The sequence below is a fragment of the Dreissena polymorpha genome, chromosome 12 (assembly GCF_020536995.1).
Source record: "Dreissena polymorpha isolate Duluth1 chromosome 12, UMN_Dpol_1.0, whole genome shotgun sequence".
Taxonomy (NCBI): Eukaryota; Metazoa; Mollusca; class Bivalvia; order Myida; family Dreissenidae; genus Dreissena; species Dreissena polymorpha.
The window spans coordinates 71,072,112-71,089,865 of NC_068366.1; the positions used below are offsets into that span (position 1 = coordinate 71,072,112).

At 35.7% G+C, this 17,754-nt stretch overlaps 1 protein-coding gene and 1 long non-coding RNA gene across 2 annotated transcripts in view; both read left to right on the forward strand.

Annotated features, from left to right (window-relative positions):
* LOC127853878 (dentin sialophosphoprotein-like) overlaps positions 1-5,667 on the forward strand; it is a 49,100-nt gene extending 43,433 nt beyond the window's left edge. Inside the window, exon 8 of the mRNA XM_052388678.1 lies at positions 383-5,667. Within this exon, the coding sequence (XP_052244638.1) occupies positions 383-864 (482 nt within the window). The 3' untranslated portion in view covers positions 865-5,667. The remainder of the gene's footprint in view (positions 1-382) is intronic.
* A 305-nt stretch (positions 5,668-5,972) lies between these two features.
* LOC127853886 (uncharacterized) lies at positions 5,973-16,476 on the forward strand. The gene is made up of 2 exons (XR_008036783.1): positions 5,973-10,683; positions 10,852-16,476. It is a non-coding gene; the product is annotated as an uncharacterized LOC127853886 (long non-coding RNA).
* The last annotated feature ends 1,278 nt before the right edge of the window (positions 16,477-17,754 follow it).

A 17,754-nucleotide genomic window follows, 5' to 3' on the forward strand; every position in this document is an offset into this window, starting at 1 on the left:
CTGCCTACTTTGTAACAAAATCAAAATATGTTTGACATGTTATGAATCATCGTAGCATATAAATATGTTGTGCAAAAGTTAGTTGGTAAGTGATGTTTTTCATTGTAGTTGGAAATGTCAGAGACTTAGGGAGCTTTATTGTCAGTGAGTGGTGCAGAAAGAAAGATCCCTTGACTGTCTTAAGATGATTATTGACGGCATGGTCTTGTAAACTTGCAACACTACTATTTCCATGGCACTGGGACATTCAAAAATATTTCCATATAGAAATTAAAATTGAAAAGTTTGAATCAGCAATTTTCTGCATATAGGAATGCAGTTATATTACACCATAAGTAGATAAGATGATTTAATTTATAATTTACATCCATGTATATTTCAGATAAAGGCAGAGGTAGAAGTACTGTCTCAGTGCAGTCTTCAGATCGAGGTCTTCAGATTGTGGGTCGAGGGATGCAAATTAGCAGTAGTCCAGCCTATGCAAGTTGTCAGTTTAGTGCAAAAGTGGCAAATACCGTACAAAGTGCCAATAAAGCAATCATTCCATTTGGGGAATCCGGGCGCGAAAACAAGGCAATGGGAGTTGGTCGCGGTTTCAAAAATCTTGTACTTTGTAAGGATGATAGCAAGAATACCAGATTCACCAAGGGATGTGACCTTACAGTGCTTGGTGTGTGCCAGAAACTGCCAGGGCTCGTAAATGGCGAAGATTCATGTCACAGTCCTGTTCCATTAGTGCCGGCCATGTGTACTCATAGGCTGGACTGTGATGGAAATGAAAGTAGCCTAACATCCTCATTGGTTAACTCTCATCTCAGCCTTGGAGTAAGAGGGGTTGGTCGTGGTTTCTCCAATAAACTGTGATTTTCTATCTGACATTTACATCCTTCGCTACAGATTCAGAAAATCCTCATGAAAAATTTAACATATTTCTACTTAGGAGTGTGAATTTTTGCATGTTTACTTTTGTTTCTATTTTCTAGTCAATTGTTACAGACAATAATGCTTTCTTGCATTTTAATTTCATAAGTTTGTTTATTCATTTGAGTGAGGCAAGACTTGCTAACTTGCTTTCACAGTAAAAATTGTTGACCAAATATTTTTTAGGTTAACATGCACACATGTAATTTTATCACATTGAATACTTTGGAATTACTTGTATTTCAGGGTTACAAAGTACACATAATTTCATTTGGGATATATTCCAAGTGTTTTAGCTGCGGGGGGGATTTGATGTAATACCATATCCGGTAAAACAACAGTGGAATGTCCCATTATGACCGCTTGTTTTATTTCAATAAATGCATGCACTTGTCAGTACTGGAATAGGCTATTAATTGGCAGGGGATCTAAAGCCACGTTCTAAATAGACCGTATTATTAGTGCTCACAATTGTAATGTATGCTACTTTGTAGTGTGAAGGTTATCAGATTCATTCGCTAATACAAACCTTACAGTATTGAGTTCTGTATGCATACAGTTTTTTTGTGAATAGATAGATATCCAATGTAGTAACAATTTTTATTTAAAAAAATATTCTTACAAATCATGACAATAAATGTGTTTAAGAATCTCACAAACACAAACCTATGCCTTTTACAGATGTGACATTGGTAAATATTAAGGGTACTCATAAATTCGCACAATAGCTGGAGCCTGAAAATGTTACCTTCAAAATTAGTGATTCCACAGTAATTTAACGAAATTTTATTTAAATTTATAAAAATTAAATGCAATTAAATAAGACTTGTTGTACAGATAGATATTTAAAGCGTTCAGTATCACATTGTGTAGAAATGTAATAAACAAATGTATGCATATGTCCCTAAAATCTTTAAATATTATTTAGTGTTAAGGGCTAGTGGAAGCCGTTTTATCATTTAATTACACTTTAAATCAAAATCTTTATATGTTTCTTATCCTATCTTATTGTGTAGTAAGGTAAATAACAAATTGATGAACAAGGCATTCCAGTCTTGAAAACTATCATACTTATAGACATAGAGATGTTTAATTCAAATAATCTTTATTTCAAAGCCCTTTTCTCTGTCCTAGCAAATTCCAAATACCAAGATTGGACAATCTTTTAACAAATCACATTCACCACACATTTCAAATACAAGCCATTAATATAGCTTAAACAGTTATTTTCTGTTTAGTGCTGAAGTAAGCCAGCCTGAGGGTATGATTTGATTGACCTAAAATGTGCAATTTCTTATGTGTTCAAACATGTATACATTGATGTTTCTGCCCGAACTTTATTGAACGCTGTATTTTGTGAATTGGAATAAGACATCAAACTGAGAATAGGCATTATTTTGGTGATTTCCTCGAACTAAACTGTTGATTTCATGTGTGGTTATGTATTTTATTATCATAACCTCTTTTCCATGACTTTCATTAATAATAATGGTATGTTTTATCGTTCGGACTATATTTTGTGCATGCATGAGCACTTTGTCATTGTTTTTTACAATATTAAAAAAAAATCCAATATAACAAACAGTTTTGAAGCAAAATAAATTTCTATGATGCAATTTGTATATGCAAGTGTCTACTTTACCTTTAATTTGTCAAAATTAAGACATACAAGAGATAAAACTACATATGATACATTTTTTAACAAATATTTATTCCAAGATTGATGTCTTATTCCAACCTCATGTAATATTTTTTTCTGTTTTAGCTGGTTCTCTAGTCTGGTTCATAGCAAAATTTGATATCTAATAATGTCTAGCATTTTTACAGGCTACAGACATAAATCAAAATCATCAGGTTTTTACATTCATCATTCATTGATACTTTTCACCACATGTGTTTAGAATTATTTGTTAAAATTTAACAGATTTTGATATTTGATATGTTGAAGATTTTCAAGTAACTAATGATCAGCTAACTCAAAATATATATTAATAAATATGTTGTTTTTCCACCACAATGTTACATGACTGAATGATTTACATTCAATTAACACAATTACTATTGTGTTTGTCTGTCATTATATATTTTTTGCGCAGTAACTTTTTATTTTCTTTAAATATTTTCATGTTACTGCAGAGTGTAATTTCGTGACAAAGTCTTGTCTGACAAAGACAATTTATCAAGTATCAAATATATAAAGTATTTCCAGTCTTTTCAGTACAGCTATGCTTGGAAGAACCTCTCGTATCCCATAGCTCCCATGATGGTTTGCCAATATAATCTTTGATATATTTTTGAAGTCATTTGGAAAATTAAGGGTCAATCCAATACACATAATGACATCCTATAAATTATTTTCTGTTGATTACATACAATTGCTGATGTGCCCCATTTTCCAATATTACATTAATTCAGTTTCAAATGCAAGCATACATCTGTGTAAAAGGTCGATGTCTCACTAGAACATCAATACTTAATAGCTTCATTCGATGGCTTTTTGTGCCTCCCTTCGAAGAAGAGGGGGTATATTGTTTTGCACATGTCGGTCTGTCGGTAAGGTCCGTCGTTCGGTCCGTCCACCGAATGGTTTCCGGATGATAACTCAAGAACGCTTACGCCTAGGATCATGAAACTTCATAAGTACATTCATCATGACTCGCAGATGACCCCTATTGATTTTCAGGTCACTAGGTCAAAGGTCAAGGTCACAGTGACTCGAAACAGTAAAATGGTTTCCGGATGATAACTCAAGAACGCTTACGCCTAGGATCATGAAACTTCATAGGTACATTGATCATTACTTGCAGATGACCCCTATTGATTTTCAGGTCACTAGGTCAAAGGTCAAGGTCACGGTGACTCTAAACAGAAAAATGGTGTCCGGATGATAACACAAGAACGCTTGCGCCTAGGATCATAAATCTTCATAGGTACATTGATCATGACTCGCAGATGACCCCTATTGATTTTCAGGTCGCTAGGTCAAAGGTCAAGGTCACAGTGACTCAAACCAGTATGATGGTTTCCGGATGATAACTCAAGAACACTTACGCCTAGGATCATGAAACTTCATAGGTACATTGATCATGACTCGCAGATGATCCCTATTGATTTTCAGGTCACTAGGTCAAAGGTCAAGGTCACGTTGACTTGACACAGTAAAGTGGTTTCCGGATGATAACTCAAGAAAGCTTACGCCTAGGATCATGAAACTTCATAGGTACATAGATCATGACTTGCAGATGACCCCTATTGATTTTCAGGTCACAAGGTCAAAGGTCAAGGTCATTGTGTCTCGACACAGTAAAATGTTTTCCGGATGATAACTCAAGAAGGCTTACGCCTAGGATCATGAAACTTCATAGGTACATTGATCCTGACTCACAGATGACCCCTATTGATTTTCAGGTCACTAGGTCAAAGGTCAAGGTCACAGTGACAAAAAACGTATTCACACAATGGCTGCCACTACAACTGACAGCCCATATGGGGGATCATGCATGTTTTACAAACAGCCCTTGTTAGTGTTATGAGTGTTTGTTTTTTGCCATTTTAACTGTTACAGTAGTTGATTGTGCCAGGCAATACAGAAAGAGGTAAAGAGAAAAATAGGGCATTCATATACATGTACATTCTTCCAATCAGACTTCAAAGGTTTATTGCTCAATATCTGCATACCTCAAATTATCTTTATTGTGTGTCTAAATTAGCCTCATTATTTGTGTTGTACTAGGTCTCATTCAATAGCCTCCATTGTAAATAATCAAAACACTGCCTGCTTAAACAACTTAAATGGCATAGTCTGTAACATTCTGTTGTTTTAAATATGAACAAATTTTAATGATGCAATAACTCTTTTGATGCTTTTTAATACGCCTTTAAAAAACAACGGGCATATTAAGGGAACAACTGTGGCGGTGGATAAAAGAATGTTGTCACCTAGCTGACCTTTAAGGTCAATCTCTCTCAAAGTGGGAGAGTAAAATATGATAATTATACTTCTTGTCAGCACTGTTTTAGCTCGACTATTATATATAAAATATATATAGTGGAGCTATCCTACTCACCCCGGCGTCGGCGTTAGTGTGCAAATGTTAAAGTTTTCGTACTACCCCAATTATTTTCTTTGTCCCTTGACATATTGCTTTCATATTTTGTATACTTGTTTACCAACAAAACCCCAACCTATAAACAAGAGCAGACAACTCTATCAAGCATTTTTTCATAATTATGGCCCCTTTTCCACTAAGAATATGCAGCAAATGTTAAAGTTTGCGTATTACCCCGAATATTTTCAATGTCCCTTGACATATTGATTTCATATTTTGCATACTTGTTTACCAGCATGACCCCAACCTATAAACAAGAGCAGACAACTGTATCAAGCATTTTGACAGAATTATTGCCCCTTTTATACTTAGAATATGCATATTATTGATTAATCAATGTTAAAGTTTGCGTACTACCCCAAATATTTCCTATATCCTTTGACATATTGCTTTTATATTTTGCATACTTGTTTACCAACATGACCCCAACCTATAAACAAGAGCAGACCACTGTATCAAGCATTTTGACATAATTATGGCCCCTTTTATACTTAGATAATTGAACATTTTGCTTAAATTGCCATAACTTCTTTATTTATGATCACATTTTATTATTACGTTGACAAAACAACACTTACCTGAATACCACAATGGATTCAACCAAAACAATACCCCACGCCCCTACCCAGAATCCAGAATCCCTTTCCCCCCCCCCAACCCCCCCCCCATTTTTTTTTAAACATCATCTAATAAATGACCACACCCCAGATTATACCCCCCTCTCACCCCCCTACCCCCCCCCCCCACTACCCCCCCCCCCCCCTAAAAAAAAAAAAATAATAATTTTTTTTTTCCTTTTTTTATTTTTGAAAGATCGTCTAATAAATGCCAACACCCCACATTATACCCCCCCTCAACCCCCCCCCCCCCAAACAATTTTTTTTTTTTTTCCTTTTGTTATTTTTGAAAGATCGTCTAATAAATTATTGAATATGAACAATTTCACCATGATGGCTTACGTTATACTGTCAAGCACTCCAATAGTCGAGCAAGCACTCCAATAGTCGAGCGCGCTGTCCTCTGACAGCTCTTGTTATCTAAACTTTCTTTTCTTTTTGTATTATAACATCATAATTCTTCAGGCTAACTAAAATAACTTTCCTAAAATAATCAATATTTATAAACGCAAGACCTGTGTCCATCACTTACATCAAGGTCACACAGGTAAGTTAAAATTCAGCTTGACATTTTTGTAACTTCATCATTCCTAAAATAGTTAGAATTAAATTGCTTCACTCAAATGTCAAGGTCTCATACAAATCTAGGACCGTTTAGAAATACTGCAATGATCACCTTACATGTCACATATCTTATGAAAGACTTGCAGTCACATTAAAGGTCAAAGTCAACTTAAATTTATCTCTAGCTCTCATGTCGTTGTCACTCTGAGAGGTCATATATAATTGAAGTATAATAATAATTTTTCTGAAACTTGGAATTCCATTTAAGGTCCTAGTTTGGCATTTTTGGCCGTAGTCTTTGATTATAATGTCCTTTACATTAAAGCAGTTATAAAAGGCAAATTAAATAATAACAAACATCTTAAAACATGTTTGACATTTTTTTGACTGGCATCTAGTGTAACTCATTGTATTTACTGCTGTGTGAAGTAGTTCTGAATTAAAAAATCTCAACTGCATTAACAAATAACTACAAATATAAAGGGTATGTTAACCTGTGCTTGGTGGTTTTTTTATCGCCTTTTCTGTCGTCCATCATAAAAAAAATTGAGGAAACTTTTCTTCATGTTATTATTTTCAATGAGTAATTTAATCATCCCCCTGGAGTTAAAAATAGGCAATATGGGATAAAACTTTGTTCATAGTCTTGCTTAAAATTTCTCTTCTACTGCAAAGCCTTGATCATCAAACTCGGGTGAGCCATGTAGGGCCATCTGGCCCTCTCGTTTTATTATCATATTACTTTATTTTACTATAATTATATCATATTATCTGTGTTAGAACTAGATATAAGTGTACTTTTTATGTTCTTTATTGCTATTTCATTTGTACTGTATGCATTTCTTTACCTAAAATTGGGTAAATTCCAGAGACCAATAAGCTCCTGTGTTAAAAAGAATTATTGGTTTCCTAGTGTTGTGAGGTGTTATGTCACATACTTAGTTTCCATTAGTATTAGTGTTTATAAATGTATTTCTTTTTTGTTCTATTATTGTCACATTATTTTCATAATACATAATGTGTTGTATTTTCTTTCATTATTAGTTTCATTTACAATTCTCGTTACCATTACAAATATTTATGTTCATGTACATAAATAGTTTATAGCTCACCTGAGCGATAGCTCGAGGTGAGCTATTGTGATCACTCAGCGTCCGGCCGTCTGTCCTTAAACAATTTGTAAACATCTTCTTCTACTAAACCATTGAGCCAATTTCAACTAAATTTCATGTGGAGCATCCCTAGGTCATGGGACAAAAGAATTGTTAAAAAAAATTTGATCACATAACCAAGATGGCCGCCATGACCATATATGGTAAAAACCTTAAAAAATCTTCTTGTCAGAAACCGCTCATCAGATTTTCAAAAAATTTCACAGGGATGACCTTTGAGGGCTCCCCTGAAAAAGTTGTTCAAAGAAATTTGATTCGTCAAAAAACATGGCCGCAGGAGCTCGTTGAACTTTGCATGTTTATTCGTTTTTGCCTATTTTGTGAAAACTTTCAAAAATCTTCCACATTTTTTGTCCGATCCTTTCCAAATTTGCACAGTGTCTTTATATCAATGAGGACACGAACCGTACAAAAAATGAGCATTATTGGTCCATGAAGTACAGAATTACCTCTCCTTGAATTGAGAAAATGGTGTTTATGCAATAAAGTCCAAATTTTTCATCCAATTCTTTCCAAACTTGTAAGGATTTAGCATGGTTCAAACAAGGGAAACAACTACGGTTTATGCATGTTCTTTTTATTACAGATTTGCCTCCCTTTAATTCATTCAAAATCTCATTTTACAGCAGAGATTCCAAATCTGACCTGTAAATGAGCCCCATATTTACTGCTGGTGCTATGTTACCTTTTCCCATTTGATCATTCTTAAGTATTGGTCTTGTAATGCTGCTACTGCTACTGCTACTACTACTACTACTACTACTACTACTACTACTACTACTTCTACTACTACTACTACTACTACTACTACTTCTACTACTACTACCACTACTACTACTACTACTACTACTACTACTACTACTACTACTACTACTACTACTACTACTACTACTAGTACTACTACTACTAGTACTACTACCACCACCACCACCACCACGTCTACTATTACTACTTCTACTACTACTGCCACTACTACTACTACTTTTACCACTACTACTACTACTACTACTACTACTACTACCACTACTACTACTACTACTTCTACTACTACTACTTCTACTACTACTTCTACTACTACTACTACTACTACTTCTACTACTACTACTACTACTACTACTACTACTACTACTACTACTACTACTACTACAACTACTATTACTACTACTACTACTACTACTACTACTACTACTACTACTACTACTACTACTACTACTGCTACTACTACTTCTACACCACCACCACCACCACCATTCACAGTGACAAAAAACGTATTCACACAATGGCTGCTACTACAACTTATAGCCCATATAGGGGGGCATGCATGTTTTACAAACAGCCCTTGTTTCTATGGGATTTTAACCACAACTGTTCATGTTTATCTCCGACACATATTTTTAGGTCACCTGTCATGAAGTGACACAGTGAGCTTATGTGATCGTGTGATGTCCGGCGTCCGTTGTGCGTGCCTGCGTGTGTCCGTGCGTCCGTCCGTCAACAATTTGTTTGTGTAGACAGTAGAGGTCACAGTTTGCATCCAATCTTGATGAAATTTGGTCAAAATGTTTATCTTGATGAAATCCGGTTTGGGATTGTATTTGGGTCATCTGGGGTCAAAAACAAGGTCACTAGGTCAAATAATAGAACAACCTTCTGTAGACAATAGAGGTCACAGTTTTCATCCAATCTTTATGAAATTTGGTCAGAATGTTTATCTTGATGAAATCTGGGTTGGGATTTTATTTGGGTCATCTGGGGTCAAAAACTAGGTCACTAGGTCAAATAATAGAAAAACCTTGTGTAGACATTAGAGATCACAGTTTTCATCCAACCTTTATGAAATTTGGTCAGAATTCTTGATGAAATCTGGGTGGGATTGTATTTGGGTCATCTGGGGTAAAAATCTAGGTCAAATAAATAAAAAAAACTTGTGTTGACAATAGAGGTCACAGTTTTCATCCAATATTTATGAACTGTGGTCAGAATGTTTATCTTGATGAAATCTGGATTGGGATTGTATTTGGGTCATCTAGAGTCAGGAACTAGGTCACTAGGTCAAATCATAGAAAAACATTGTGTAGACAATAGAGGTCATAGTTTTCATCTGATCTTAATGAGTCAGGTGAGCGATTCAGGGCCATCATGGCCCTCTTGTTTTTCTTTTTTTTGCTTGAGCACATAATGCAGAAGGGTGCCCTTATCCATTGAGTGCAATTACAAATCTTCAATTTGTTTACATTTCCTTAATTGCAAAGTGTGTTTTTCCATATGCATTCCTATTCATTATATTTGGTAAGCCCTGAAACCAATACACCCAATCATTAATTATTGGTATTATTTTGGTGTGCTTATTTTCTGCCTGTAGATAATTGTTGCATCAATATATCTTCATGCTTTTAGAATCATGTGTGTAAGCATACATGTGTAGATGCATTTATTTTATTTGTGTTGAATTTGTTCGCTCACTCATATGGGATTTTGTTAGAACTCCTCTGGATTGTCTATCAATCTTTAACTGTTGGCACTCTGACAAACGCTGTCTTTTCAAAAGTTTGCATCATCCATATTGAATTTCTGACAAATGTCGTGTCTATGTGAAACATTCTTTTTGGAAGATTAATGTTGTCATACAAATTTAACAAACCTGCCAGGGGGCCATTTCATAAACGATCGTACGACAATTTTAACGTACCAGAGAATTTTATAATCTTAATAAGTAGACGAACTAGCTCGCCATGCTCGTCAACTAATATGGCGCTTGAGATGCTAATGTAATTAAGTACTGAAAATTTGTAATCATATGATATGGACTAATTATGCATCTTCGAAAATTGTATCGTATTGTTAAAGTGTACTATGATGTTTATTGAAACGGTCGCCTGGTTTGTTTGATGATGAATATAAATATAGCGTTTTGTATATAGTTCTGCCATACATCCGCTAACCATCAGAATCATGTTTTTATGCCCCAGGATCAATAGATTGGGGGTATATTGTTTTTGTCCTGTCTGTCTGTCATTCTGTCCCAAAACTTGAGCCTTCGTTAAAGTTTGATAACTTTTGCAATATTGAACATACCAACTTGATATTTACCATGCATGTGTATCTCATGTAGCTGCTGATTTTGAGTGTTGAAAAGTCAAGGTCATCCTTCAAGGTCAAAGGTCAAATATTCTATTTTTCTTTCCTAAAACTTTAACCTTCGTTAAAGTTTTATCATAACTTTTTAAATATTGAACACAGCAACTTCATATTTGGCATGCATGTGTATCTCGTGGAGCTGCACATTTTGAGTGGTGAAAGGTCAAGGTCATCCTTCAAGATCAAAGGTCAAATATCATTGTATTTTTCTTTCATAAAACTTAAACCTTTGTTAAAGTTTTATCATAACTTTTTAAATATTGAACACAGCAACTTCATATTTGGCATGCATGTGTATCTCGTGGAGCTGCACATTTTGAGTGGTGAAAGGTCAAGGTCATCCTTCAAGGTCAAAAGTCAAAATAAAAAAAAATATTTAATTTCTCCATTCAATCTCTTACTTACTTCTCGTGCAGCTGCACATTTTTAGTGGTGAAAGGTGAACCCTCAAGGTCAAAGGTCAAAGATCATTGTATTTTTTTTTCCCTATAACTTTCACTTTTGTTAGAGTTTTATCATATCTTGTTATGCCTCTGGATCGAATGATCAGGGGTATATTGTTTTTGGCCTGTCTGTGTGTCTGTCATTGTGTGGAAAACTTTAACCTTGGTTAAAATTTTGCAATATTAAATAACTTTTGCAATATTGAAGATAGCAACTTGATATTTGGCATGCATGTGTACCTCATGGAGCTGCACGTTTTGAGTGGTGAAAGGTCAGGGCAAAGGTTATGCTTTAAGGTCAAAGGTCAAATATGTGACTTCAAAGCGGCGTCAAAACTTTAACCTTGGTCATATTTTTTGCATTATTGAAGATAGCAACTTGATATTTGGCATGCATGTATATCTCATGGAGCTGCACATTTTGAGTGGTGAAAGGTCAAGGTCATCCTTCAAGGTCAAAGTTCAATTATATGGCTTCAAAGCGGCGCAATAGGGGGCATTGTGTTTCTGACAAACATGTCTCTTGTTATCCTTACATTTGAATGTTTATGTGTGTGCACATGTATTTTTATTTCTCACAGACTCCAGTTGCTGGCTTTTGCATTTTAAGCTCACCTGATTGCTCAGGTGAGCTTTTGTGATCGGTCTTTGTCCGTCGTATGTCCGTCTGTCCGTCGTCCACATTTGGTTTGTAAATACTCCAGAGGCCACATTTCTTGTCTGATCTTCATGAAACTTCGTCAGAAGATTTGTCCCAATGATATATCAATCGAGTTTGAAACTGGGTCATGCTGGGTCAAAACTAGGTCACTAGGTCAAAAAAAGGAAAACCTTGTAAACACTTTGGAAGTCACATTTCATGCCCAATCTTCATGTAAATTTGTGAAATGTTTGTCTTAATGATATGTTGGTTGAGTTCACAAGTGGTTCTGGTCCGTTAAAAGACATGGCCGCCAGAGTGGGGGGGGGGGGGCAGTTTTCCTTATTTGGCTATAGAGAAACCTTGTAAACACTCTAGAGGCCACTTTTCTTGTCCGATCTTCATGAATTTTGGTCAGAAGATTTGTCCTAATGATACCTCAATCAAGTTCGAAACTGGGTCATGCTGGGTCAAAAACTAGGTCATTAGGTCAAAAAAAGAAAAACCTTGTAAACACTGTATAAGTCACATTTCATGCCCATTCTTCATGTAACTTTGTCAAAATGTTTGTCTTAATGATATGTTGGTTGAGTTCAAAAGTGGTTCTGGTCCGTAATAAAACATGGCCGCCAGTGGGCGGGGCAGTTTTCCGTATTTGACTATAGAGAAACCTTGTATACACTCTACAGGCAACATTTCTTGTCCGATCTTCTTGAAACTTGGTCAGACGATTTGTCCCAATGATACCTTGATCGAGTTCGAAACTTGGTCATGCTGGGTCAAAAACTAGGTCACTAGGTCAAAAAAAAGAAAAACCTTGTAAATACTGTAGAAGATACATTGACATGCCCAATCTTCATGTAACTTTGTCAAAATGTTTGTCTTAATGATATGTTGGTTGAGTTCAAAAAGGTAAGCAAACTAGGGCCATCTTGGCCCTCTTGTTTAAATAAACAGAAGGGCATTTCACTTACAAAAAGTTAATATTTTCTAAGAGCAATAAAGCATACTTAATGGTATTTTCTGCTGATAATAAAATACTTATTCATTGAAAGAAATGACTAAATACAAAATCATAACCACAAGTACTTTAAAATGATTGGATAATACTATGCTGTCTGAAAATTAATTCTCACCATTATTGGTGGTGTTTTGTATAAGTAAGGTTTTTGCCCGTTTTTGAAACTCGATGCCATTACTTTGGTTCATTCTGGCCTGCGTAATTATAACAATTGAGTTTGATGGATGTTTGATACATGTATTTGTTGTGTTCTATTTAGTTTCATGTTACATAATTAGTTAATATTAGAATTAGCGTTAGTTTAAGAGCATTTATTTTATTACATATATTTTATTGTTTTATTTGCTTTATTATGCCCCTTCGAAGAAGAGGGGGTATATTGTTTTGCACATGTCGGTCCTTCCGTCCACCAGATGGTTTCCGGATGATAACTCAAGAACACTTAGGCCTAGGATCATGAAACTTCATAGGTACATTGATCATGACTGGCAGATGACCCCTATTGATTTTCAGGTCACTAGGTCAAAGGTCAAGGTCATAGTGACTTGAAACAGTAAAATGGTTTCCGGATGATAACTCAAGAATGATTACGCCTAGGATCATGAAACTTCATAGGTACATTGATCATGACTGGCAGATGACCCCTATTAATTTTCAGGTCACTAGGTCAAAGGTCAAGGTCACAGTGACTCGAAACAGTAAAATGGTTTCCTGATGATAAACTCAAGAATTATTAGGCCTATAATCATGAAACTTCATAGGTACATTGATTTAAAGGTCACTAGGTCAATGGTCAAGGTCACAGTGACAAAAAACGTATTCACACAAAGGCTGCCACTACAACCGACAGCCCATATGGGGGGCATGCATGTTTTACAAACAGCCCTTGTTTGTTTCTTGTTATATTGATTATATACGCAATAATTTTAAAAGTTTTGTTTTTGTTTTTAGTTTCATTTACAGTTATGTTTACCATTATTCATTTTCATGAATAAATACAATGTGTTTCCTTTTGGCTCAGCTAAGCATATATTATCAATGTGTGACCTAATCCATCTAAAACAGTTAAATGTTCTTAGAGTCTCTGGAACATTTCAATCGATTGTAAAGCATGACTGACATGGTTTTTTAATGTGGTATATTTTAAATTCTGTATGAAACTTCTTCCAATTGACAATTTTTAAATTACCTCGGGTCTTTTTTCTAATTTATGCAATAGTTTGCATTATAATGTTAGGTTTACAATTATGTATTTCTGACTGTATGCTTATAGATCCAGCCTTATCTAGACAACCCTATTATCAGTCCAAGTCATTTCTGGGCTCGTATATTATCCTATGTTGAGGGCTGTAGGTTGATTAAGAACCGAGTTTGGCCACTGTCTGCAAAACACTCCAAAGATCATTTAATTAAAACAAACTTGCCACTATTTTGTAAAGTTTTGTTTCTTAAATATTTTTTTGGAAATATCTACCAAACATTTATTCTTCAGTCTCAGACTCTGTGGGTAGCATGAACCAATTTGTTTTCCAAACATAAATAATTGATGTAAAATGCGTGCAGGAACAATATTAAAGGGTTTAGAAGGCATTTTCTGCTTGTTTTAATGGATTTCTTTGAAAATTAAGTTTGTTAATGAATTTATTTGGCAACAAGGGGTTACAAAATTTAAAATAATGTTATAAATTTTCTAACCAAAAAATGGTACAAAACTGAGGGTTGGTTAGTCATGACTAGTCAAGGATCCCTGATCATTTCACATGTGTGCAATTAATTTGTTTAGCTGGTTTCAGTGGTATCATATGAAAATGAATCCCCTCAGTCAGGTGAGGCACTATCCTCTCTGCCTGTAAGACATTCAAGGCTTGTTGTAACTACAGGGATAAGCGTAGTTTCTGACCAGACTGTATAATTATGCAGGCTGCACTTTTTATGTCCCCCACCACTTTAGTGGGGGACATATTGTTTTTGCCGTCTGTTGGTCTGTTGGTTTGGTCAAACTTTAACATTTACCATAACTTTTGCAATATTGAAGATAGCAACTTCATATTTGGCATGCATGTGTATCTCATGGAGCTGCACATTTGAGTGGTGGATGGTCAAGGTCATCCTTCAAGGTAAAAAAAAAAAGTCAATGCGGCGCAGAAGGGGACATAGTGTTTTTGACAAACACATTTCTTGTTGCACATTGCATAATCCCCATTTTGGCATGATGTGACTCATAAATTAGGACTGTGTTATATACACCTTTCCTTGATGTACATGTGTTTCTGTTATTTGTATTGAATTCTGCTGAATACTTCAGGGAAGATTCTGCTCTTTTCCTTAAAAAATGATAGTAAAAATAGTGTCACATAATACTTGATTGTATATGTGTCAGGGCTTGTGAGTGGGAAAACCAGGCTTAATGTATTGGCATAAATTGTCGTTCCAGATAAGCCGGTGCAGTCTAAAAACACATTGAGATATTATGTTTAAGGCCAGAGAGCACAGTGTTTATTTCCAAGGGTATAAATATATCTTTTTTTTATTCACTACTTACTAAGCCCGTGAAGTTTTACATGCATTTCAAGTATAATGGCGTGCTGTATTATAATTCAATCATTTATGTGACAATTGTTTCGTATTAAAGGTTTCTTGTTAATTGTTGTTGCTATTATGATTTAGATCGTTTACATTTTAATCAATGTCAAAATGGTGCTATTTGATGTATACTCACTCTTACACTTAATCATCTATTATATATTACTTTGTATGTTCAACAATCTATTATATATTACTTTGTATGTTCAACAAATTTGTAGCCTATAATTCATTTTGATATGGAAAATGCTAGTCTTTTCATCTGAAATCAAAATAGAGTATTTTTATTTCACTGCCTCCTTTAATTCAGTCAGATAATTTTGATATGCTCAATTAATTGCTATATAATTCAGTCAGGTAATTTTGATATGCTCAAATAATTGCTATATAATTCAGTCAGGTAATTTTTATTTGCTCAAATATTTGGTTTTACCATACCTTTATTGATGCTCTTAACTTTTTACAAAACAAACGTACATTATAGTGTATTACTATTTTTGTGAGCAACCCAGGGCTATTGCAAAACCTTAGATCTCCTTAAGTTTGTGAAGACATTTTTTTTGCAATCAATCTGACACTTGAGGAAGGTGAAATACATGACATACAAAAAATGGGTCTTAATGCATGTGGTAAAAGCATAGGTCCAGACCAGTCTGCGCATGCACAGTCTTGTAAGTAGCAACCCTGTCTGCGTTGAAATCAAGAAAGGTTTTGTTGTCTAAATAGGTATAGCTCCTTACCAGACTTCATGAAAGCACAGACTTGTCAGAAGCAACCCATTTTGATATTACGAGGCTCTCAAGTTGGAACAATGTGAAGGTACAACATGTTTTTTTTACATTTATTTCTCTCATCATTCTTTTGTTTTTCTTGGTCAGGCAACACAACTGACTTGTAGAGTTTAAGTAATGTGTTCTTTTGTCTTATAATAAAATGGTCCTTTAAATGCTCCTGCTGAAAACAAGTACATGCACCAAATGGTGAATAATGGAGTGCTTGATAAAAATTCTTATCTTGACCAAAATTGTGTACAAGGCAAGTTCACATTTTGTGACATTTCTATCTTATGATATTTAGGCCAGCTTGATGTCTTCACATCTAGAACAAAAATATTTCAGAAGTATTTTGTGTTATGCTTTGGTTATAATAGCCAAAAAATGTGTATTTCAATGTCTGATATTGTTTTTGATTTTTTATTTGTATGATATGGTTCTATAAAGAAGTTTTTAATCCAAATTTTCTTGAATAAATCTAAAGGGAAATGACTATTTTTGAATTAGTTTTATTTTGTACTTTTGTCATCATAACCTTGTTATAGTTAATGACTTTGAGCTGCTTTCTGGGAAAATTGAGCATAATGCATGAGTGTGAAGTGCCATCCCAGACACTGCATGAGTGTGAAGTGTCATCCCAGACACTGCATGAGTGTGAAGTGTCATCCCAGACACTGCATGAGTGTGAAGTGTCATCCCAGACACAGCATGAGTGGGAAGTGCCATCCCAGACACTGCATGAGTGTGAAGTGTCATCCCAGACACTGCATGAGTGTGAAGTGTCATCCCAGACACTGCATGAGTGGGAAGTGTCATCCCAGACACAGCATGAGTGTGAAGTGTCATCTCAGACACTGCATGAGTGGGAAGTGTCATCCCAGACACAGCATGAGTGTGAAGTGTCATCACAGACACTGCATGAGTGGGAAGTGTCATCCCAGACACTGCATGAGTGGGAAGTGTCATCCCAGACACTGCATGAGTGGGAAGTGTCATCCCAGACACTGCATGAGTGGGAAGTGTCATCCCAGACACTGCATGAGTGGGAAGTGTCATCCCAGACACTGCATGAGTGGGAAGTGTCATCCCAGACACTGCATGAGTGGGAAGTGTCATCACAGACACTGCATGAGTGTGAAGTGTCATCCCAGACACTGCATGAGTGTGAAGTGTCATCCCAGACACTGCATGAGTGGGAAGTGTCATCCCAGACACTGCATGAGTGGGAAGTGTCATCCCAGACACAGCATGAGTGTGGAGTGTCATCCCAGACACTGCATGAGTGGGAAGTGTCATCCCAGACACTGCATGAGTGGGAAGTGTCATCCCAGACATGAGTGTGAAGTGTCATCACAGACATGAGTGTTAAGTGTCATCACAGACATGAGTGTGAAGTGTCATCACAGACATGAGTGTGAAGTGTCACCACAGACATGAGTGTGAAGTGTCATCCCAGACACTGCATGAGTGTGAAGTGTCATCACAGACATGAGTGTGAAGTGTCATCACAGACATGAGTGTGAAGTGTCATCCCAGACACTGTCCGCTTTTATAGTATTTTTTTGTTTAAAGGAAGTCTCTTTTTATTCCAGTTTAAGCAGGAAGTGTCGCCCCTGATAAGCCTGTGTGCACTGCACAGGCTTATCTGGGACCAAACTTCAGCCACATGCATGATAGACTATGTGGACTGCACAGGCTTATCTGGGACCAAACTTCAGCCACATGCATGATAGCCTATGTGGACTGCACAGGCTTATCTGGGACCAAACTTCA